This window comes from Dunckerocampus dactyliophorus, chromosome 12 (genome assembly GCF_027744805.1).
Source record: "Dunckerocampus dactyliophorus isolate RoL2022-P2 chromosome 12, RoL_Ddac_1.1, whole genome shotgun sequence".
Lineage (NCBI taxonomy): Eukaryota > Metazoa > Chordata > Actinopteri > Syngnathiformes > Syngnathidae > Dunckerocampus > Dunckerocampus dactyliophorus.
In genome coordinates this window covers 9,200,738-9,225,221 of record NC_072830.1, presented here as the reverse complement: position 1 = coordinate 9,225,221, position 24,484 = coordinate 9,200,738, and the positions used below count along the sequence as shown (strand labels likewise).

At 46.5% G+C, this 24,484-nt stretch overlaps 2 protein-coding genes across 4 annotated transcripts; both read left to right on the top strand.

Moving 5' to 3' along the window:
• The first annotated feature begins 150 nt into the window (after positions 1-150).
• col4a3 (collagen, type IV, alpha 3) lies at positions 151-18,131 on the top strand. The gene is made up of 52 exons (XM_054794937.1): positions 151-388; positions 2,295-2,351; positions 2,628-2,717; positions 2,792-2,836; positions 3,220-3,264; positions 3,337-3,399; positions 3,471-3,524; positions 3,611-3,637; positions 3,717-3,791; positions 3,893-3,955; positions 4,035-4,070; positions 4,208-4,255; positions 4,336-4,410; positions 4,480-4,524; positions 4,612-4,674; positions 5,574-5,618; positions 5,716-5,769; positions 5,866-5,907; positions 6,151-6,232; positions 6,319-6,354; positions 6,428-6,592; positions 6,782-6,874; positions 6,986-7,081; positions 7,182-7,252; positions 7,474-7,662; positions 7,878-8,046; positions 8,141-8,233; positions 8,351-8,455; positions 8,526-8,620; positions 8,703-8,853; positions 9,104-9,217; positions 9,288-9,455; positions 9,933-10,022; positions 10,096-10,230; positions 10,496-10,594; positions 10,716-10,805; positions 10,889-11,028; positions 11,569-11,695; positions 11,846-11,926; positions 12,009-12,110; positions 12,201-12,248; positions 12,325-12,510; positions 12,600-12,730; positions 12,830-12,902; positions 12,990-13,061; positions 13,319-13,444; positions 13,528-13,626; positions 13,715-13,927; positions 15,597-15,774; positions 15,842-15,956; positions 16,128-16,300; positions 17,583-18,131. The coding sequence occupies exons 1-52, from the start codon at positions 305-307 to the stop codon at positions 17,662-17,664; spliced, it is 4,998 nt and encodes a 1,665-aa protein (XP_054650912.1). The 5' UTR covers positions 151-304; the 3' UTR covers positions 17,665-18,131.
• Positions 18,132-18,208: 77 nt separating this feature from the next.
• Positions 18,209-22,041, top strand: sst1.2 (somatostatin 1, tandem duplicate 2). 3 transcript variants are annotated; one of them, XM_054794985.1, is made up of 3 exons: positions 18,209-21,363; positions 21,430-21,608; positions 21,699-22,041. In XM_054794985.1, exons 1-3 carry the CDS (start codon positions 21,237-21,239, stop codon positions 21,906-21,908), a joined length of 516 nt encoding a protein of 171 aa, XP_054650960.1. In that variant the 5' UTR covers positions 18,209-21,236; the 3' UTR covers positions 21,909-22,041. The 3 variants fall into 3 exon arrangements, with proteins under 3 accessions (XP_054650960.1, XP_054650959.1, XP_054650961.1); XM_054794984.1 differs by having other exon boundaries at positions 21,427-21,608; XM_054794986.1 differs by having other exon boundaries at positions 21,249-21,359.
• Positions 22,042-24,484: the final 2,443 nt, after the last annotated feature.

Here is a 24,484-nt window from a genome sequence, read left to right as displayed (position 1 = left end):
ATATTTATTCATTTTGTTCAGGGTAAGCTGGAGCGTAAATCAGCCGACTTGAACTGGCCGCCGGTCAGTCAGTCGTGATATAAAGGCTCAAATAACATCGGAAAAGTGCAACTTTTAATTTTGAAATCCCAAACCGGAAGTACACGGGTGAATGATGTCAAATGACGCCTTGGAACAGACACCCTCAGCAGCAGGTTGGTGACCCGTCAGAAGCCGAACTGAGCCGGGTTGAGGAGAGGACCCGAACCGACCCGAACCGTGTAGAGATCAATCTGGACTAGATCGGGTCTGAAGGTCACTTTTAATGGTTCTACTTGGGGTCCTGGGGGCACCCATCCTCCCGCTGCTGGTGCTCCTCCTGCGGGGAGCTCCGGGAGACGCCGAGACGGTGAGCAAGCGCACCCCGATTTCAATTAACTTTTCAATTAACTTTTTTTTTGTGAAACTTTTATTCTGGAAGATCGAGCGTCACTGAGTGACTTTTAATGTGAAAATCACATTTATCCAGAATTCATGTTTTGTTAAATTTTTCTTTTGCTTTGACACATTTGTTGTGTGTGTGTGTGTGTGTGTGTGTGTGTGTGTGTGTGTGTGTGTGTGTGTGTGTATGTGTGTGCGTGCGCTCGCGTGCGTCGGTGAATGTGCGTGAGCGTAGATGCGCGTCCGTAAATTTGTGTGCGCGTGTGAGTTTATGTAAAAGTGTACGTGCATGCGTGTGTGTGTTGAAAAAGTGCCAACTGGGTTGTCAAGTTCATGTGGGAAAGATCAAAACACCTTCATTTGTCAACAGTTCATGTTCTAGTCCAGGTGTACAACATGGTCCGTGATGTAGTCCAAAGCCCTTGTTGTTCCCCACATTTGCTACACAGTTCATGTCTAGTCCAGGCCTAAGACACAGCCCATGTTCTTGTCCAGGTCTATAACACAGTCCATTTAATCCACAGTCCATGTCCTTGTCCAGGTTTACAACACAGTTCATTTTTTAGTCTAGGTCTACAGCACAGTCCATGTTCTAGTACAGTTCTACAACACAATCCAGGTTTAGGACACAATCCAAGTTCTACTTCAGGTTTACAACACAGTCCATTAATTAGTCCAGGTCTACGACATTGTCGCTGTTCTACTACAGGTCTACAACACAGTCCAGGTCTACGACATAGTTCATGTTCTACTTCAGGTCTACAACACAGCCCATGTTCTAGTACAGGTCTAACACAATTCAGGTTTACGACATAGTCCGTTTTTTAGTCTGGGTCTACAACACAGTCCATGTTCTAGTACAGTTCTACAACACAATCCAGGTGTATGACACAGTCCATGTTGTACTTCAGGTTTACAAGACAGTCCAGGTCTACGCCACAGTTCATGTTCTAGTGCAAGTCTAAGACACAGTCCATGTTCTAATCCAGTCTATGACACAGTCCTTGGTGTAGTCCAAGTCTACAACATAGTCCATGTTGTAGTACAAGGGCTACAACACAATCCAGGTTTCCAACACAGACCATGGTTTAGTCCAAGTCAACAACACAGTCCATATTCCATTACAGTCTACAACACAGTCCAGGTTTACAACACAGACTATGTCGTAGTGCAGATTAGTTTATCAGTTTTGTTCTGACACAATCCTTGTTCTATTACAGGTCAAAGACACAGTCCATGTTGTAGACCAAGTCTATAACACGGTCCCTGGTTATAGTCCAGGTTTACAACAGAGTCTACGTTTACAAAACAGTCCATTCTAGTCTAGTTTTACAACAAAGATCATGGTCTAGTCCAGGTTGACGACAGAGTAGATCGTATTGTAGTCCAGGTCTACGACGTTGTCCAAGTCCAAGTCTATGCCACAGTCCATGGTCTTGTGCAGGTTTGCAACACAATCCATATTGTAGTCCAGGTCTACGAACACATCTCGTGAGTGCTCGTTAAGGTCTCGGGTGTCAAAGGTCATCAAAGAAGCACATGAAATGAGGACAAAACGTGTGCTTGCATGACGAGGTGATGGTAGGATGGCGGCATCGAGAGATATGAGATGGGAATGAAGATAAAACGCCATCAGCTGGTGTGTGTGTGTGTGTGCGTGAGGACGACCACTTGTCTTGCACACACACACACACACACACACGCACACACACATACACACACAAAGATGTTTGGGTTAGTGGACTTCAAAATGTCTGCCTCAGATAAAAAGTAGAAAAACATCTGCTGACTTGTTGTTGACTTGTGCTCTGAAACGAGACGTTTTTACTTCTTTTCGGCGTCGTTTCATGTTGACCTTTGTTTTTTCTCGGCAGGTGTGTCATTGCAGCAGGAAGTCCTTGTGTCACTGTGATGGGGTAAAAGGTCAGAAGGTGAGTCATGGATGTTGATGTTCTAAATGTTCTTCATGAGTTCTTGTAAACTGCTGTCAAATCAATCGGATGGACCAAGGTTTTGTTACTTTCCCGTGGAACGCTTTGAGGTCTTCCCTTGGCAGTTCCAAGTGGGACATTTTCCTACTTCCAATGTCCGACTCTGTGGGCTCTTTGCTGCTCCCGGTGGTGAACTGCTGTCACTGCAAACACCCTCAGAGGACCTGACATCCCAACCTTATGTGACCTTGCATATAATCACCTGACCCTCCTCAGGGGGAGCCGGGTTACCCGGGATTCGATGGACTGCCTGGAGTGATTGGTTACCCTGGCAACGAGGGACGCCAAGGACCTGAAGGAGAGAAAGTCAGTGTGGTTTTTTTTTTGTCTCCAATGACAGGAAGAATAAATACAATAATAATGTCATCATGGGTTCGCAGGGTCAACGGGGCCTTGCAGGAAGTGTCGGACTGAAAGGCTCCCGGGTAGGAGTGGGGAGGAAGATGATGATGATGTTCCCATGGTTACAGTACACACACATAAACAGTATACAGTATATACAGGTATACTGTATACACACATATAATGTATACAGGCTGAAGTAACACAACTTTCAAGCATTTTTATCCCACAAAATTGTTTGTTAAACAGTTGACCAGTTTAGTCATGTGTTCATTAGCTTGCTAAAAAAAAAAGTTCATTTTTGGGAGTCATTTCCTCTAAAAATATGAGACTGGAAGGCCTGAGTCAATATGCACTTCCGCCTCGAGCCACCAGAGGGCGCCACACTCACAAATTAAGATGTCACCTGTCTGCACACTTGCACGACACACTTGCTTTTAAATATACCGTGTGTGTGTGTGTCCAGGGTCTTCCAGGACCTCCAGGTTTTCCAGGACCCCCAGGCCTGCCGGTAACAACCACAGAGTCCCTTTGCCAAACATCAAATACACACAAGCACACTTTCTGATTGGTTGTTTCTCAGGGGCTTCCTGGTCGTGAAGGGTCCACGGGACAAGCAGGTCTGCCAGGATGCAACGGGACCCAGGTAGCCACGTTACAGAAAGAGAGGCCAGGTGAAAATGAAGGAGTGCTTGCTAGTGATGTGTCTTCTTCCAGGGTCAAGATGGCTTCCCTGGCTTTCCTGGACGTCCAGGACCGGTTGGCCCGCGAGTGAGTTTTCTGTGGCTCCTGTTGACCGGTGCCAAAGTGCCAGTTAGTAGCTAGCTGTGGGAGCTAACCACTCTGATGTGTTTCAGGGCCAGACTGGACTGCGAGGAGCCAAGGTTAGAGGCCACAGCCAGACAAGAAACTTGTACCATTTTAGTTTCTGTTCCACTGTTGTGAGTCTTTGGTGTCTTTCAGGGAGACTCTGTCACCTTTCCAGCTTCTCCCGACATAAAAGGGGCACCAGGACGCCAAGGACCGGATGGAGGCATGGTCAGTGCATGGCAAGAAAATGACAGGAAGTGGTTTTGTTTTTGAAAAGTCTACTGTGGCTTCCTGCTTCAACACACTCTGAAGTACAGTTTGTGTGGCAGGGCTTGATGGGAGATCCAGGTACACCAGGTCTTCCAGGGCCTCCAGGACCCGCCGGACTTCCTGTGAGCTTCATTGAAAACTTTTATTTGTTGAGTCTCATTGTCCAATTATCTGACAGCAAATACTATTTTTCCTGTACAGGGAAGTCCAGGACTTGCAGGGCTACCAGGAGAAAAGGTCAGGCTCGATCGGACCTCAGTTTTATAGCAATTATTCTGAGTGTACTTTCCTCGTCATGGTGGGCGAGTTAAGGTGATGCTCACCCTGTCAGCGTGTGATTGCTTCATTGTGATTATATTGTGTCCTTGTTCCAGGGTCAAGAGGGTCCCAGTCCAGTGATCCCAGGTCCCCAAGGTCAGAAGGTGGGTTCAGAGGGTCCAAACTGCAACAGGCTAATGCTTGGAAGACAGGATTTTATGCACTTCATTTATTTGACTTTAAGGGTGATCGCGGACCGCCAGGCATTCCTGGACAGAAAGGAATCAAATTGTACGCAGAGGGACCCAAAGAACTGAAGGTTTGTCCCAGTCCATCCGTCCATTCCTTCATCTACCTTTTTCCATCTCACCTGCTTCTGTGGTTTCAGGGCGAACCAGGTGATGTTGGAGAGAAAGGTTGTCGTGGACCTCCTGTATGTTTACACCTTTTTCACGAACGTCAGCTATTGTTTTCTCATCTACTTCCTGTCTAAATTGCAGGTGTTGTTTTTTTTCTCCAGGGTCGACCAGGAAAAACGGGCCTTAAAGGAGACAAGGGTGAGCGAGGTGACCCTGGTTCATCGGTAAGGACGAGTATTTAATCAGGGGTCAGCACAAGGTCATAGCACAAGACGTTGAGCGATAGCATATTGTCTCAACTTAACATAAGGTTGAACCATATCATACTGTCATACAGTATTGTAACAATGAGCAATATAACACACTCTCATGTAACGGATGCCGGTCAGTGCAGCTGCGCAAGTGCACGGTGGTAAAATGTCACTCTCTCGGCCTTAAGAGCTTCGCTGAACGTTGGGTTGACAGTCCGGGCTTTTGGCCCAACGGTCAGTCCTCTTGTCTCCCATTCCGAAGGTCTTGTGTTCGCATCCTGGAGCGGGCAGTGTGAAGCAGGCGGGTTACACTCACATTATTGTAGTAATGTTCAGCGATATCGTACTGTCACAATGACATTGAGCAATTTCATGCTGTCACACATTATTGCAATGCTGCACGATATCGTACTGTCGCATGTTATTGTAACATCGTGTGATGTCGTACTGTTATTGTAACGGTGTCACAGGTTATGTTACGATGAGCGATGTTGTACTGCCACAATTACATTGAGTGATATCGTACTGTCACACGTTATTGCAACTTTGAGAGCTATTGTACTGTCACGTTATTGTAACATCGTGCGATATCGTACTGCTTTGTAACGTTGAATGATGCCGTACTGTCATAACCACATGGAGCGATATTATACTGTTGTTAGTTATGCTGACGTTGAGCCGTATTGTATTGTCACAAGTTATTGTAACGCTGAGCGATATCGTACTGTCACAAGTTACTGTACTCGTTGAGCGATATCGTACTGTCAGAAGGTATACGTATTGTAGACTGTTGTACGTCTGTGAGCGGCTCAGGAATTGTGTTGTTGATGGTGTCGCACATTAAAATGAGGTTCTAATGTCGTGATTTCCAGGGAAAACCAGGAAAGGACGGGGTCGTCGGAGAACTTGGACAGCCGGTGAGGAATGTTATGCAAGCTAATGTTTGCTAAAATGCAGTGTAAGCGAGCTACTCGTTGACTCGATAACAAAACACCTCTTTTGTCACGTCTTCAGGGAGAACCAGGGGATCGTGGGTATCTCGGCCCTCCAGGCATCGATGGTGCAACTGTGCGCAGTCTTGATTGAGTGTTTTTTGTGAAGTGATATACTGTAACTAAGACTGAAATTAAGTCATTAATAATGTTTGCATTTTGTTGTGTTCAGGGCGAAAAAGGTGACTTTGGTCCTCCAGGTCTTCCAGGCGAGGTGAGGTGTCACTTGACAATCATTGAAAAACATTAACCAGAGTTAAAAGTTGTAAGGTGACCCGTGAAGCCAGAGTACTTCAGGTGTGCTTGTGTCTTGAAGTATCCATGTTGGGATTTATCGGGCGTGGCAAAATGTTCACAATGCTTTTTAGCTGAGAGTTAGAACAGCGAACAATTTCTGCATGATTCAAAGTGAGGGTGTGGTTAGGCGTGTCATAAATTTGTTGCTGCTTTCCACCAGATATTTTGGAACCACAGATTCCTGAAAGGTCAGCCTGGGGTTCCTGGGCAACCTGGACCTCCAGGAGTTGCCGGGGAGCCAGGTACCATCATCATAATCAGTCTGTTTATACTTGGATCTCAGGTGACATGCATGATCATCACTGGGCTTCCTCTGCGACTCTTTCAGGACTTGTCGGGTTTCCTGGACTACAGGGCGAGAGAGGTATCATGCAGCTTCTCCTAAGGATCAATCCGAGGATGAGGACTTCTATCATCCATCAATCTTTTCTCTTAAGGGGAGGGTCCAACAGGTCAGCCGGGCCCGAAGGGGCCACCGGGCTTCACAGGACCGAAAGGAGAACCAGGGGAGCCTGGGCCTGTCATTGTTGGGCGTCCAGGTCAGCCTGGGATCCCAGGAGCTACTGGATCTGTAGGAGAACCAGGAGAATCAGGAATACCAGGTGATGTTCATGTTTGATATTTTTTAGACATTTACCAGCATGTTTCACAACGTTTCATTTGCAATATTCAGTGAACATTGTGGTTGAAATGCCTAGCTATGATGCTAGCTAGCCATATTGCAGCTAGCCTAGCATCTTTCAAAGAGGTCTCGTCCAGCTTCAAGATGATTAACTCATTTTGCCTGTCAGAATTCCTGCAAGGAGATGCTGGACGTCCAGGTGCTAAAGGTGTGAAAGGTCTGATGGGACCTACTGGGACCAGAGGACAGGAAGGGCCGGAAGGTGAGACAACATGTTGACACCCAAATAATGCTGACACATACACATACGTTTAGCGTAATTACTGTAAATGTTGTTGTCTTGTTTTATCTGATTTCATTCATTCATTTACAGGTGAGAAGGGGGAGGTGTGTTTTGTCTGTCCCATTGTTGTGGGGTCCCCTGGACCTCCAGGGGAACCAGGGGAACCAGGCGCAGATGGGCAGAGAGGTAAAACAACAATATCGGTTTGCACTGATGTCTTCATTTGCATGAAAAAAGCTTCTTAACACTGAAGTTGGTAAATCCTCTTCTCTCATTCTCTGCCCAGGTGCACATGGTGCCCCTGGACCGAAAGGTCACAAAGGTGTGAAAGGTATTGCTGGGACATCTGGTCTACAGGTGAGCTCACGTCAAAGCTCCAGAAACTATAAACACATAACACTGAAATCAGCAAAACTTGATACTGGATCTTGGATTCAGCTAGATCCACAAGATCCTGTTGAGTTTGTTGGATCCCAGGAAATTTGGTTCTTCCAACTGTGGAACACGAACAAAACATTTGATAGTTTTTCTGGTTTCTTCATCAGCATCTCTCTCGCTCTCTCCATCTTGCTCTGCAGGGCCTCTTTGGCGTCCCAGGACTGCCAGGACCTCCTGGTCCAATGGGTGAACCTGGCATTGTGAGGCGGGTTGGGCAGAAGGGTGATGTTGGGGACCAAGGAAACACTGGACCTCCAGGCCGTGAGGGTGCAGATGGACTACCCGGAATGCCAGGACCCAAAGGCATTCAGGGACAGAAGGGAAACCTTGTGAGTATCAGACTGGAAGACAACAGGATGTGGTCCAAAGATTCTCCATCAAACTGTAGCCAACAAGTTCTGTACCTCTGGAAAGTGGTGGCAGGGAAGGAGAGATATCTGAGCTCAATCTATGGGTGGTTTTGGTGCCTTGCTCAAGAGCCCTAAATTGTTGGACAGTTCCATGGTGCGTCCACTTGACTAACAGGGGAATCATTTGTTTGCAGGGACCTCAAGGACCAAAAGGTGACAGAGGCCCTGTTGGAGAGACTGGTACTATGGGCCCGTTTGGGCAAATGGGGCCACCAGGGCTTCTCGGTGTTGGGGCTCCAGGATCTCCAGGGCCACAGGGCAATATGGGTGTTTTGGGCCAGCGAGGAGATCCCGGTATACCAGGTAGGACAGGCCAGGGTTGCAACAGGACATTCGACTCCTGACATAGTCTGACATGTTTGATCCCTCCAGAAAGTCCCAACTGTCTGTGTTTCAGGAGAAAAAGGTTCTCCTGGTGAAATCAAAACCAGTCTGGGAGATCCCGGCCAGAAAGGGGTAAAGGGTTCATCTGGGAATCCTGGACCAGAAGGTGAGACAGTAGCAAAAACTTGTGTCAGGTTTTACTTGGTACCTACAGTGAGAAGTCCTCATCGTGTTTTCAAGTTATAATGTCACATTTTTAGGTGCCTTTTTCTGATGAACTCAGGTGCTATGGGACCCCCTGGAAATCTGGGACTGGTTGGTCTGAAGGGAGAAAAGGGAGAAAAAGGATTTACTGTCCAGGGTCCTCCAGGCTTTCCAGGGGTCAAAGGTAAGGTTTAGAAGAACCTGGAGTCATTATTGAAGTGCTTGTGACCTACTGGATTTCTTTGTGAGTTCAGGATTCAAAGGCCTTGCAGGAGCTCCAGGTGTGGCAAGTTATGGAAGCAAGGGTCGCTCTGGACCATCAGGGCCCCCGGGAAGACCTGGTGAGAAGGTGACATGAGCTAATACTCGATGTAAAGAAGTACAGTATGTTTCAGAACTTTTATCACTGATCTAGCGTCTTCATGGAACAGGGGGATGCTGGTTTTGGTTTTCCGGGCCAGCTTGGCCAATTAGGGCCACAAGGAGAAGATGGCTCTGTTGGAGTACAAGGGTCTGAAGGTCCCCAAGGAATTGTTGGGGACCCAGGACCTGCAGGGCAAGATGGAGTGCCAGGGCCCAAAGGTAGATTTTTGGTGTGATGATTTGGCTAAGAAGAGTTTAACTTAAAGCTGTTTCAGTCTTATGTCAAACCCTCAAACCTAAAATATGAGGTAGAGAAATTTTGGGGGTTTTTTTGTGTAAAAATGTCTAACGTGTGTAATGAAGCATTCTTATAATTAAGAATGCAAATATAAAATGTTTCATTTACAAACAGATTTAAAAACATTAGACTTCCCTCTGACACTCAGGTCTGCATCCCACTCTGTTTCAGGTTGTAGTGGTCTGGATGGTGTTCCTGGACCACTCGGTCCTGTCGGACCTTGCTTTCCGGGACCACCTGGATCAGTAGGAAAGCAGGGTCAGATGGGAGTCATAGGCTTCACAGGTATAAAGCCATGAAGATTTTGTATAGAAAGCAAATCTTTCAGCAGTGTAAGATGGTTCTTGTCCTGCAGGAGGCAGAGGTCAAAAGGGCCAGCAAGGTGATCCTGGGCTGCCAGGCATGGGAGCCCTTGGACCTCAAGGAGCATTCGGGGTCCCGGGGTTTGATGGAACTCCAGGTCCACCCGGAAGCATGGGTTTGAAGGGGCAGACTGGGAACATTGGTCAGCCAGGGAGCCCAGGTACGGTTCATGTATACCAGGGGTCTCAAACTCAATTTCACTGGGGGGCAGTGGAGGTAGAGTCTGGGTGAGGCTGGGCCGCATCAAGTATTGGGAGTAGGGCTGGGAATCTCAGGGTACCTCACGATACGATACAATTCACAATACATCCATGTGATAACACCACTGTTAGTTCAGTGTTGGTGTTTACTTGCCCCTGTAAGTATGTAAGTAACACTGAGCTCGCCCGGATGTTGTGGGCTGCAGTTACACTACTCTTTGATGTCCAGTCGCGGGCCGCAAGATACAGTTTGGTGGGCTGCAAAGGCCCGCAAATGGCCCGCGGGCTGCGAGTTTGAGACCCCTGATGTATACATTTAAAAACATTGTGGACCAGGAGAACTGTTTTTCCTGCCTGCCTCTTCATTGCTAAAGTCTGCTGCTACTCATGGACGGGATGTACTTGCAGTGGCATTGAACAATGTTTGTGTGTGTCAGGTATCAGGGGAGACGTGGGTCCTCCAGGAGTCCATGGGAGTCCAGGGGCCATAGGAAAACCAGGAGAGGCTGGGAGTCCAGGGCCAAAAGGTTGGCTCGAGTCATCACAAACGGTTGGTCTGTCTGTGTCTAAATCACTCATAGATTGTTGTCTTTGTCTCAGGTCAGATGGGTGTGGATGGTGCTCCAGGCTCCCGGGGGCCACCAGGGCCTCTGGGCAACCAAGGACAGACAGGGCCCAAAGGGCAAGATACCACTATAGAGATGTATGGAGACCCCGGAGACCCTGGAGAACCTGGTATTCTATTCTATTCTGCTGGGTTTGGAATGGTTCTGTTTTTCACTCAGTGTTCTGTGGTAACGATCATCATTTCCTGCGACTTTGTGCAAATGAGAACCTAATTAATGCTAGCGGCTAATCTGAGCAATAATAGTAAGTAAAGAAAAGGTGGAAAAAACATCCCTGGAATTCGAGTGGTGAAATGGTTTAAGTGAGGTGGCCTGAAGAGGAAGTCCCAATGGCAACACTTCTCACCAGTTTCTTTGCTTGGGGTCACCCTTAGGAAACCCAGGTCTGACTGGCGCTAAAGGCCAACCGGGCACACAGGGGTCTCCGGGTCTTGACGGCGCCAACGGTACACCTGGAAGAGCTGGACCCCAAGGTGTTTTTGTTCTCCCATTGTTAGCATCATTCTTCCAGCATATAGCTAGCATTTCAAACAACAAAAACCAACACCATTCAAATACAGTATGAACCAGCTATCAAATGTTTTTGACGCATAGGACTTCCTGGAGAACCAGGTAGAGATGGAGAGAGAGGTCCTCCTGGTCCTTGTGGTCTCGCCGGCAACCGAGGTGATCTTGGAAAGCCAGGTAAGTAACTTCACTCTATTTTACATTCATGACATATATGATCAATGTTTAAGCTATTAGGACCACCCTGATTTTGGGTGCAGGTTGCAAAGGTGAAAAAGGTTCTGCAGGGCCGAGTGGAAAACCTGGGCTTGATGGAAAGCTAGGACTGGAGGGACTAAAAGGTGCAAAAGGGGAACCTAGCTTACCCGGACCAGGACCTAAGGGACAGGCTGGAGAGAAGGTAGGACACATAGCATCGCTCAGCTATATTCTTGTTAACAGGAAAGTTGTTAAAAGAAAATATAATGAAAAATTGACCAAATAGGAAACCGTAAATGATGAGGAGGAGAGGACCAAGAACAGAACTTTGCTGAACACTGGGTGTGACTGGGAGAGATGCCAATGTTCTGATTTAGACATAGTGATAGACATAGTGAACACAGCCAGAAAGCTTAGACTTGAACCAGGGGAAACCTGAGAAACCAATGGGAGCTAGTCTGGAAGGAACATGGCATGGGTGCACTGAAGTCCAGGAGGATGAGAATGGTTAAGAGTCCAGAATCCGCTGCCATTAAGAAATCATGAATGATTGTGTAGATGTATAACACATAAATATCCTGTCAATTAAACATACATAAGCATTTATGCTAGTATGTCTAGGTCTTTAATTTGAAGCAAGTATTTTTTTTGTCAACCTGACCATGATAGTCACTAGCCCAGGAACATGTCTACACAAGAAGGAAACAATCTCCATTCTCAAACCTCTGTTGTCTTCTTCCAGGGACAGCCAGGTTGTTCAGGTCTTCCAGGTACAAAGGGGAATCCAGGAGACAGAGGAGATGTTGGTCCTCCAGGAGAATGTGGTCGCTGTGGGCCTAAAGGAAACACTGGACCTCCTGGATGCAGAGGTCGATTTTTTTTATTCCTTAATCTTTAAATAGTTGGTAAGTTTGTGAGACAAAACACAAAATGGGCTGTCCATTTGTTGGTCCATTTGCTCCTCCTTGAACAGTCCAGGTGAAAATCTTCTCATTGTCATGTGTGTCTGTCTGTCTCAGGTCCACCGGGCTCTCCTGGTGAGAAAGGTTGTGATGGGCCTCCGGGTGTCAGTGGACCTCCAGGACCTAGCGGTCTTACAGGTGCCTTGGTTTTAGAATAAAATTGCCATTAGTCAAAAAGTCAACACAAACCTCTCACATGACAACTGTGTCTCCACGTCAGGTAACAAGGGGGCTCCTGGAGATCCCGGTTCAGCTGGATCCAGAGGCAACCAGGGGCAGGATGGTATACCAGGACCTCCTGGGGAAAAAGGAGCCATGGGAGGTGAAGTACTGTAACTTACATTAGGCCTGGTAATACTGGATGGTTTTGTCTCTGTCTTGCCTGATCCAAGTTGGGGTTTTTTTTGTTCAGCACCTGGAATTGGAGCCAGGGGAGCAGAGGGGACAAAAGGTCCACCAGGTGAGTTGTCACCTCTGATTGTGATTACTATTTTTTTTTTTTTACTTGGATGTAAAAAAAAAAAAAATACCCACAGGTTGTGTTGGAGAAAAGGGAACTCCTGGTACTTGTGGTCACCCAGGGCCATCTGGTCCAGAAGGAAATCCAGGTTGTTCTGGTCCTCCTGGGTCCCCTGGACCTCCTGGTCTTCGTGGCAGGCAGGGAGTCTGCATTGAAGGAGACAAAGGAGGAAAAGGACTGAGCGGAGAAAGAGGGCCCACAGGTGATTCAGCCGTAAAGGGTCCTGGCTCGAGATGATTAGTTTTTTGTAATCTTCTTCTGAAAATTGCTGATTTACCACTTTGGTTGTAGGTCCGCCGGGTTGTCGAGGTCCTCCTGGTCCACCAGGTCCTGGACTTAAGGGAGAGAAGGGAACTAAAGGAGCAACCGGTAACCCAGGACTCCCTGGTTGCCTTGGTGATCCTGGCCAGCGAGGCAGACCGGTCAGTCCGTTAAACCTCTTCATACAAACTTGAGACCAGAAACACTCCTGCTTGTGTCCTCTACTAAGAAATTAAATGTTTTCTGATTTTTTTTTTCAGGGTGAAGACGGACCACAAGGAGCAACAGGACTCAAAGGCCTGATGGGAGAAACTGGTGTTACAGGACCTGTTGGTCGGATCACCACTTTACTGCTTTTTTCTCTGCTGGCTCAGTTTGGAACATCAACTGTGAGTTGAACGCTTGATGTGTCAATTTCAGGTATGAAGGGTGAGGACGGGTCACCGGGCATCAAAGGTTCTCACGGACCTCCTGGACCTCCTGGGAAACGAGGTAGCATCAGGAATTGCGTATGCATGCTGACATCAGTTTGCAGTTCGTCCCATAGCCAACATTTGGCTGGTGACATCAGCTAGGGATATATTTAGCTTCAACACAGGACTTAAACAGAGGAATTACAGGACAGTACAAATATGTTGTTTTTTTTAAATATACGGTACATTGGTAGGTTAGCCTCTGTTGGGCGTAGTTGTGTTAGTCCATGCAGTTAGTAGTACTACTGACTAGAATGCAGTATGCTACCCCTGCAGGACAGAGTGGGAAGGATGTGTCCAGGGAGGTTGTAGTTTTACCTGGAGAACAAGGTTTGCCTGGAGGTGAGGGACTGCCAGGAGAACCAGGGAGCCCAGGAACCAGAGGGAGACCTGGTAGTACAGGTGAATAATTTCAGCAATTTTGTGAATAGCAAATTCATGAGGAAGATGAGAAAGATAGCAGTGATGTGTTTTGATAACTATAGGTCCTAAAGGTAGTCGAGGGGGGGTTGGCTCGAGGGGCTGGCCTGGTTTTCCAGGGCTGAAAGGGGACACTGGTGACAGAGGACTCCCTGGAATAAAAGGTAACAAAACTCTCTTCCAACAGTTGTTCCGCGCCGAAAATTTAGAGGCTGATGACCAGAACCAGTAAAAATGTTCACCGGTTGGCAGGTATCATGGGTACACAAGGTCTCATGGGTTCAAAAGGTCCCCGGGGTCCACCGGGTCCATGCGAGGATGTATCAGAGAAGGACGGCTTCCTGTTCACCCGACACAGTCAGGACGTTTTTGTTCCGGAATGCCCTGCAGGATCCAGCAAGATGTACAGCGGATTCTCCCTGCTCTTCATCAATGGGAACAACCGAGCTCATGGACAAGACCTGGGTACACACCACTGCTCTTTGCCATTCCCATTTGGTCATTTCACTTTTCACTGTTCCAGCCTCTTTTTACAATGTTTGTTGTGAAGAAACTTGCTAATGTAATACAAAGAGCTCCAAAACTGTTCAAATGCAGGTAGGCCACAATGTAGCTGTTACAGGAGATTCGTGGTTCGGCATTTTTCAGTCCCCAATTTTTTGCAAATACATTTTTTTTGCTTATATTGTTAATAATTAGGTTTTGATTCTAACTCAAATAAAAAGTGGTTTGATGGCGCTATCTGCAAGGGAAAAAGAGTGCTGCAGCTATGAATCCAGCAGAGGGTGCTGTCTCACAAGTCAGTTCATTCAACATTTTCCAGCAGGAAAATGCGTTGACAAGATGTGATACGTTACTGCACACTTGGTAACTACAGCAGATCCCCGTGCATTCAGCATTCATGGCGTGCAAATTTGTGGATTTTTGGTAAAAAAAAATAAAAATCCAAAAATAGACTGTTTTTCCACAGAAAACACATCTCAGTCGGAAATCATGTACGTGATAAAATGTACAGCATACATGTACCATTGTTAGAAAGCCCACAGTAATTGACATATCTATGTTTGTATACCGCACTGATAATGTTTTTTCGTCAAGCATTGATATTTCACACTTTGTTTGGTGGTCTTTGAACTCATCATATTCTTTTGGCATACGCAGAAGTTTGCCTAGCTTCTTCTGTTCGATCATATTCCATTATCATTCATTAGTGGTGAGTACTTATACATTTTACACTTTAAATGTGTTTAATAAGTGTCTGAGCCATATTTATGGCTCAAACTTTGATTGTCTAGCAAATGAACAATGGCAATTGAAGAGAGAAGGGGAGGGTTCTGGAGCTTAATCTAATCATTTAATAATAATCTAATAATTGCAACACTCGCTTCTATTGCAAACGTTGCTCCGATATCCAAATCGGCTGGAAGAGAAAGTGAGAGCACTGTCTTCCGGACGAAACTCGGAGTACAACCGCTGCTCCTCCCCATTGAGAGGAGCCAGAGGAGGCGACTCGGGCATCTTGACCTTCCAGACGCCCTCCTGGGAAGTGTTCAGGGCACGTACGACTGGTCAGAGGCCTCGGGGAAGACCGAGGCCATGTTGGGGAGCCTATGTGTCTCCAGACTATGTCTCTCCAACTGGCCTGGGAACGCCTCAGAATCCGCCGGGAGGAGCTGGACGAATTCAGCGGAGATGGAAGTCTGGGCTTCCCTACTTAGGCTGTTGCCCTTGTGACACGACCTCGGATAAGTGGAAGAAGATGGATGAATCCGAAATCATAGAATGGCAACGTCAAGCTAGCTGGAGGGTTTAGAGGGGGAGGAGCGAGCTGTGTGTCAAATTACTAGCGTTTTTTTCATGGTGAGCTGGTGGTCCCGTATGTAACCCCCACGAAAAGAGGGGATCTATTGTACAATATTGTATACCGTATGCCTGTGATTGTTTCAAATGTGTTGAATAACTGTTAGAGGCATAGTAGGGTGTTTTTAGACGATGAAAAATGGCAATTTTAAGGCTTTTTATGCATGTATCCATCTACCGTATTCACTTATTTGACCGTGCGGTCATGTTAACATTGGAAAGTTACATTTTTACTTCAAAAAAGAAACTCAGAAGACTTCTCTGCTCTCCTCAGGTGCTTTAGGGAGTTGTCTGCCTCGTTTTACCACCATGCCCTTCCTCTTCTGCAACACTGACAACACCTGTCGCTACGCCGCACGCAACGACTACTCCTATTGGCTCTCCACTCACCAATCAGGGCTCAGCACCATGGCCTTCATCTCTGGACCTCTGCTGAAGAATTACATCAGCCGGTAAGAAACAGCGGCAGCGCAAGTGTGTGTGTCTCAAGTGTGACGTGCGCGTGCGTTTGTTGTTCAGGTGCACGGTGTGTGAGTCGGCAGCCAACGTGATCACAGTCCACAGTCAGACACGTCAGCTCCCGTCGTGTCCGTCTGGATGGGACTCTCTGTGGTCCGGTTTCTCCTTTGTCATGGTGAGCTTCTAATCCAAATCAGTCTAGCAGCACAAACACTGTCACAGCGGTGATGGCAACTGTACCTCGTATCTTCACCACCATCTCGAGCGCCATGAGAACCATTCCTACGTAGAACACACTCATTGGTTTGAGCAGGCGTACCTAACAACAAGTCTCGTTGATCGTCAGGAAACGGGCGTGGGGGCCGAGGGATCGGGCCAGCCGCTCTCATCCCCCGGATCCTGTCTGGAAAACTTCCGCAAGATCCCGTTCATCGAGTGTCACGGCAGAGGGACTTGTAACTTCTACACGGACTCGTACAGCTACTGGCTTGCTGCTCTCAACCCCGATGACATGTTCAGGTGAACATCTCACATTGGAAATGGTCTCGAGAACTCCTTACTTTTGTCCACGTCGTTGTCTTGCACACCGGAAGGGGCTTTGCAAGGGCGGGAGAGACAGGCTTATTGGGAGGAGGAAGTCTCGATACAATGTTCCCTTGTTTATCGCGGGGCACAGGTTCCCAAAATAGCCCGCAATAAGTGAAATCCATGAAGTAGCGAACTTCATTTTTTTACCATACACTTTATACACTTTTCTCAGACAGGCAATAACATTTTCTCACTTTTCTCTCTTGTTTAAACACTCAAAAACGTTCAAATCTTTGTTTCAACTGTAGTGATCAAACTACAGGTCGCACACAAGAAATTATTAAGTCACTCACGCTCATTTCACTCCTGTGACTGTGCCTTTTCATCCTGGCGCCGTTCCGCTGTACTGTAGCTTTTTCTTATCCTTGTTAAAACATATTGATCGGTCGACTGGTAAATTGCTGCTGTAGTTATTACTGTCCATTTCGTAGGAGTATATCCTTTCACATGGAACGGGCATGCAGACAGTGCCGTTTACCATGTCTTCATTTCCCTTTTCACTTTCACTTTCCTTTTCATTGACGCATTGCCATCAGGGAAGGAAGAAAGTTCACTCAAAAGAACACCTGCAACCACACATTCCCGACGTTTGAGAGTCTTGCACAGCGCGCTAGCCAATGAGCTAAAAGCCCAGGCTTTCAACAGACTGACCAGCACGGCTTTGTGTCGAGGAGCGAGGTTTACCTTTAACGTACAATCACACAGCCACTGTACACTGGCTGGCAACCACGTCACAGGAAGCGCGTCAACTGAAAGCAAACCAGTTTGTCAAAACCGCAAGCACTTCAATGGAAAAACGCTGAAAACAAGCAAGCAGTCAGTGACCCGCATATTTCATAAATAATTTCATAAAACTAAACACTAATCCGAAAAACATAGCAGCGTTTGAAAGCTAACAGTGAACCCCTCCAACGGTACATGCATCGTTCCTCTACCACTAAAACTCGCTGAACAAGCAGTTTTATTACTTTTCACCAGTAGCAAAGATACTGTATGTACATTTTCACCTTCACAGTAAGCCTCTCCTTTATTTTTATCCCGAGATCATTTTGTCGGTCTTTAAGTTCATCAAAAATCTGTGAACATGCGAGGATTGTACGAAAACCCTAGGTCAAATGTATTTGATAACCCCTGATGCCTTGCAGACACTGACAAAAACCTTGTTTACGGTCCTGGAAAGTCTCTCACAGATCCCGATCTCTTTCTTCCACAGCAAACCAAAACCTCACACGGAAACTGGAGACGTTCCAGAAGATTTCATCAGTCGCTGCAGAGTGTGCTCCAAGCGTCTGTGAACGCCTCGTCTTGGCACCACCGATGCCGGTACCGGTACCAACAAGACTGTTAATTGTTCTAGCAGCAGCGTGAGTGCGGTGTGATTGTTAGTCATAGCAGGAGACCACTTCTAAACTACGGCCCCCAGTTCCCTCCCTTGAGTTCCACCTGTGCGAAAAATAAAAATAAAAAAATTATGTGTGAGTGCGCGTGTGTGTGTGTGTGTGTGTGTGTGTGTGTGTGTGTGTGTGTGTGTGTGTGTGTGTGTGTGTGTCACTTAACCCCCTTTCAACCTCACTTTCCCCAAGTTGTCAATTCTCGGAACCGTTGAATGATGGTCGGGACTAAACGAAATGCAAACATCGCAGTGTGATGTCATCAGCATCCTATCATGCCTCATGCCAGCAGCTCCTTAGCAATGGCTGATCGTTAATATGTTACCGCGGCAACCAGCTGCAGCAAAGACTTCTTCATTAGAGCGGAACAAGTGGGGGTGGGGGGTGGGGCATGGGGTGGCTCTATTAAAGAATAAATGAATGCTTTTTTTCCTCACATGGTGTCCTTGTTTCCTTAAAGGTTTGCACATGACTCTCATGATTTGGTGACATATAATCGAGCTGGGCGGTTCGATCCAAACATCGGTGTTATTGATACCAGGGTAGTATCGGTATCAGAGTGATACTGGTAAGATGACATATTTTCAGTTCTCATAACTGATATGCTCAGGTTGATCCAAACATCGGTATTATTGATGCTAGGGTAGAATCGGCATCGGATTGATACTAGTATGATGAGATCAATATTTTCAGTTCTCTTTTAATAATAGAGTTGGGCAGGTCTACCCAAATATCTATATTATTGATACCAGGGTACTATCGGTATATAATAAAGTCAATATTTTTCAGTTCTCTTCTAATAAGAGAGTTGGGCGGGGAGATCCAAAAATCAATATTATTGATACCAGGATGGTATCGTATCGGATTAATACTAGTCTGATGAGTGATATTTTTAATTCTCTTCTAATAATTGAGGCAATTGGTATTGGTATTGGTAAATCTTGGTATTATCGATATAATGGTAGTGTTGGTATTGGATTGGTACTACTATGATAGGATGGATATTTTTTAGTTGTCTTTGAATAATAGAGCTGGGAAGGTCGATCCAACTATCGACACCAGGATAGTATCGGTTTATCAGTTCAATATTTTTCAGTTCTATTCTAATAATACAAGTGGGTGGGTCAATCCAAGAATGGAAATTATTGATACTGTGTTAGTAAAGTGTGTTAGTACTGACGGAGCATTAGGGCCACATAGGAAAAAAAATAACCTGAGATTTTGAGAATAAAGTCGTAAATTTACGAGAATAAAGTCGTGAATTTACGTTCCTTCCTGAAGAGCTATACTCCATTTTCCCTCTGACACGTATTATTACCACTTTATTCTCGCAAATGTACGACTTTATTCTCCTAATATTATGACTTTTTTTCGTAAATTTCTGACTTTATTATCATAAATTTACGACATTATTCTCTTAAATTTCTGACTTTATTCTCGTAATATTAAATTTTTTTCTCGTAAATTTACGACTTTTCTTCTCATAAATTCACAAATTTATTCTCCAAATCTCAGATTTTTATTTTTTTCAATGTGGCCCTCATACTCCGTCATAGTATTGATACTAGTATGATCAATATTTTCAGGTGTTTGGGTCAACCCAATTAACAAAATTACTAATACTAGCGTAGTTCCAAATATCCAAATTATTGATGCCAGGGTAATATTGATATCGGATTGATACTATCAGCTACTATCAGTCCTCTTTTATGTTTATGTTTTTTGGTTTTTTTTAACTGTATCTGTGTTGCCGTACGGTGGCCGAGTGGTTAGCACGTTGGCCACACAGTCAGGAGATCAGGAAGACTTTTGAATCTCCGTTGGGCATTTCTGTGTGGAGTTTGCAAGTTCTCCCCGTGCGTGTGTGGGTTTTCTCAGGGGACTCCGGTTTCCTCCCACATTCCAAAAACATGCATGTTAGGTTAATTGGAGACTCTAAATTGTCCATAGGTATGAATGTAAGTCTGAATGGTTGTTTGTCTATATGTGCCCTGCGATTGGCTGGCGACCAGTCCAGGGTGCACCCCGCCTCTCGCCTGAAGGCAGCTGGGATAGGCTCCAGCATACTCCCGCGACCCTACTCAGGATAAGTCAAAGGATTTCAAAAAGCCCAAGGATTGAAATGAGAGCCACACCCACTTTTCTCACGTGCCAGATACTGTATTAGAAGGTTTTTCAAAAAAGTACTGCAATAATTACTTTCCCTGGTAAATAGTTACATTTATGAAGGAGTAATTCTGTTACTAATTCAATGGCTTTTTGGGAAAGCAAATAGTAACAATAACTAATACTTAGTAACTAAAGGAGGAGGGAAAGGCTTCTTGAGACGTCATCTGTACTTCTGTGAAGAAGGTGTCGACGTTTTGCTCCTCATCCGAAGAGCTTCGTCAGCGAACCAATAAGTGCTGGTAGCCTAGGCCTTAAGTACAGTAAGAGTGGGCGGAAATGGTGTGCCAACAACCTCCTTCTATTGGTTCCTTACACTAAGCCTGGGCGGAGTAGTGGTCTAATCCTCTCCTGACATTAGCACCTCCGATAAAAGGGAAGTGTCGCTCCCTGAGTTGGGTATGAACAACTCTGATACTGGCTCGTTAGCATCTATTGTTCTGGCTTGGCCCTGCCTTCACCTCATTTGCAAGACTAAGAGCTGTGGGTTTTGGTCTCAGTAACCTGCTGAACACAGGGTCCAAATTAAACCTCAAACCACTATTCCGATTCAGTGATGGGTTCTGTTGTTTGACAAAAATGGCTTCCTTTACTCCTCTTTCAAACCATCTGTTTTCTTTGGCCAAAATCTTTACCTCGCTGTCCTCAAAAGAGTGATTGGTAGCTTTAAGGTGTAGATGTACTGCTGATTGACGACCACTCGAATTGTCCCTGCGATGTCCCTACAGCGTATTACTTTTTTGAAGTAAGGCTGAGAGCACCATCCCCTGGCAGTAATTGTGTTATTGTATTATTTTGTATAATTTTGTTGATGTTGTTGAATTGTTAACAAAAAAATGTGTTGATACAAAAACACAATTTGTGTGCACTGATCTTGAAATAAAAAGTATCGGTATCAGCGATATTTGCTTAGTTGGTGTCGGATTGATACGGAAATTTGTAGCATTGCTCACCCCTAACATTAACCAACATAATAAGCATAACAATGGAAAACACTCTAAAGGAAAATGTTTGCTGTCTCTGTCGGAACGTTCTGATCCGATCTCACCAGAACATTTGCACTCCAATAAAGAAGGAGCAGGCGTCGTGTTGCTCCGTCCAAATGTGGAGTGGGCGAGCGCTTTGCTTAATGGAAATATCCGCCGGCGCTAATGAAGTCTGCTAATCCGGTAACGCTCCGTTAATTCCGATGTTTGTTTTTTATTGTTTTATTATTCCGAATCCATTTAGAGCCAATCTGCTCTAATGGAAGTTTGTTTAACATTCCTCCATCTCCTGCACACTCAGCTGTCAATCAAACACAGGGCATCATGGGACCTGAGGGGGGAGGGGCAAGAGCCTTCAAAAGAACAGCAGGAAGACGAGCGCAACCACAGACAAGCTTGGATCCAGAGCAAGAACCAGAACCAGGAGCAGCAGAAGAAGAAGAACAAGCGAGTATGCAAGTTTGATGTTCTTGTGTGCTTCTTTGTGACCTTTCTCATCTTCTTGTTCTTTCAGCAGACATGCATCGCGGTCCAGGTCCCGCCATTTTGGTTCTCATGGCGTTGGTTCTGTGCAGCCCGGCTGTTTCCCCTCAGCCTGACAGAGAGCAGGATGAGTACCAGAACCAAGACCTGAACCTGGAGCTGCGTCACCACCAGATGCTGCAACAAGCTCACGGTGCCGGTGTCCTGTCACAGGTCCGAAACTCACAACTCTGGACACAAAGATGCAGTCTTCCCAAAAACTGCTGGGTTCCAGACTTGATGAAGAGGCTTCTTGTGTTGCAGGACTGGACCAAACGTGCAGTGGAGGACCTGCTGGCCCGTATGGCGTTGCCCGAGGCCGACAGCCAGCGGGAGGCTGAGCTGGTTGCCGCGGTAACCGGGAGCGGGAGGATGAACCTGGAGCGCTCGGTGGATCCTCCCAACAGCCTGCCCCCCCGTGAACGCAAAGCTGGCTGCAAGAACTTCTACTGGAAAGGCTTCACTTCCTGTTAGGTGCCACACCCTGTATCTAAACTCTGACCCGTCCCCACCCCCACTTCCTTATTGACCAGATGACATGGCCGTGGCCTGAGAGCTCAACCAATCAGCTGCAGCCTGCTTTAACCTGTCTAAATGAAGTCTATAATTCATTAAAAAGAGAAATCTGACACCTGCTTGGCTCCGCCTCCCATTGCTTAAGCAGCAAACAAGAACCAGTAAAAATGTGCATGTGTGCGCTTGTGTGTGCGTGTGTTTCCTAATTGTTCTTTAATGGATTTCAGGAAGTACAAATGTTGACACAGCGTGTGTGAGAGACTTTCAAGGCCTAATTAGTCTTTAGTTGAAATGTTGACTCAACACATTAATGCTTGTGTGTGTGTGTGTGTGAGTGTGTGTGTGAGTGTGTGTGTGAGTGAGTTTTCATGGTAACAAGGGGCTGGCAGGGACATCTCAATCGACAGACCACATTTTTTGTTGTTGTTGATATTAGCATTAGCTTTAGCATCATCATGCTGACTGGACCGTACCTGCCAACACTCCCGTTTTTCCCGAGAAAAGATGTCTCCCTTCTTTCCCAGCACCCTCCCATTTGAACACTTTTTCATCTTTTCTCCGCATTGTAGCTTTCAGGAAAAAAAAAAATTCATCTCCTGTGAAGCCCGAGCAGCACAGCTGCGCAACACATCCAATAGCCGGTAAATTTTGGCCTTCAAAATAAAAGCACGGCAGTAAAATCACATTAAATAACATGTTTGCACCATGGGGGGCGGTCAGGTCTTCACGCCAGAATCCATCCATCCATCCATTTTCTATACCGCTTCTTCCTCATTAGGGTCGCGGGGGCATGCTGGAGCCTATCCCAGCTGACTTCGGGCGACAGGCGGGGTACACCCTGGACTGGTCGCCAGCCAATCGCAGGGCACATATAGACAAATAACCATTCACACTCACATTCATACCTATGGGCAATTTAGAGTCGTCAATTAACCTCACCTGCATGTTTTTGGAATGTGGGACGAAGACGGAGTACCCGGAGAAAACCCACGCGCACACGGGGAGAACATGCAACCTCCACACAGAAATGCCCAGGGGAGAATCGACCCAGATCTTCCCGATCTCCACGCTGTTACTGTGTTGGCCAACGTGCTAACCACTAGACCACCGTGCGGCACTTCACGCCAGAAAAATTTTGAAAATGTTTTGGCGTGTGAGGGGTGGGGGGTTGGGTGTTTTCTGTCATTTTCCCTTTTACTTAAAAACTTCCCTTATTTTGAAATGCAAATGTTTCATTGCAGGGTATACCCCGCTTCTTGCCTGAAGACAGCTGGGTTGGTTAGGTTAACCCTACACCTAACCGTACCCTAACTATAACCCCAACCCCAACCCTAACCCTGCCAAAGGCAAAACGTTGAAAAGTATGCACTGAACATGTTCTTGACTGGCCCCCCAACCATGAAAGTTGTGATTTAGCATTTTATGCCTAAGACTAAAATACTAAGTCATAGCATTTTAATTAGCATTTCTTGTATAATGTAGGGTTGGGTTTAGGCCTAACCCCAACCCCAAACGTAATCCCAACTCTAACCCTCACTCTTGAAACTGATCTGGTCTTCGGCCCTCCACATGCTAAACATGCTAATGAGGAGAGCGTCACGCGTCTGCGTCACGGCCAACCAGAGTGCTCGCTGTCAGGCAGCCAATCAAACGCCTGGCTGGAGGTGAATGTGTCCATCAGCCCAAACTAATCAATAAGCAGAGACTCAGCAGGGAGGACGGGGTGGTTCATCCAACACACACCATTACACCCTCAGCATGACCCCCCCCCCACCCCCACCACGATGACACCGCGCCATTCTGGGAAGCACAAAGAGGAAGTCGTGTCCACCTGACAGCGAGGAGACCAGGAGATGAAACAAGAAAGACACAAGGACAGAGGAGATGAGCAGAATAGGCAAGGAGATAAGCAGGGGGGCCAAATTGACAAAATGACTGCATCACGGACAGGGACAATTCTGGGTCCCACGAAAAAAATGACTTTGGGCACCCCCTAGGCAGCTAACTAACTGACCCATTAAAAAAAAAGGTCAGGTGTGGCATCAAACCCGCACCCTCTGCCGTACCATTACACCGCCACTGTGCTGTCAAACCCTGGGGCAACGAGCACGGTGTCCGATTCCTTTTCTCGTTTTTCCCCCGTCCTGCGTCGAGCTGACTCGGTGCTCTATGCATGACGCATTTGCTGAGAATGCGCCCCCTTGCACGAAATTGGGTCTGCCGTGGACTGTGGGGCCCTCCGCATGGCACATGCTCTGCGTTTAGAGCGGGGCGGCTTTGAAGATGTGCGTGTGCGGTTTGAAGAGTTTTGAGTAGAAATCACTGTGCGCGTGCGTGTGCGTGTGTGGGGCATCCTGGCGGGAAAGAAGACAAAGTGCATGAAGATGGATCATTAAACTAAAGTGTTTGTGGGGGGGCGGAAACATCATCATCATCATCATCATCATCATCAGTGTGTGTGTGTGCTGTGACGTCAGCACGTCTCTTTAAAAAGCCGCTCCGGCGGGATGAGCCGTCTCACACACACACGCACA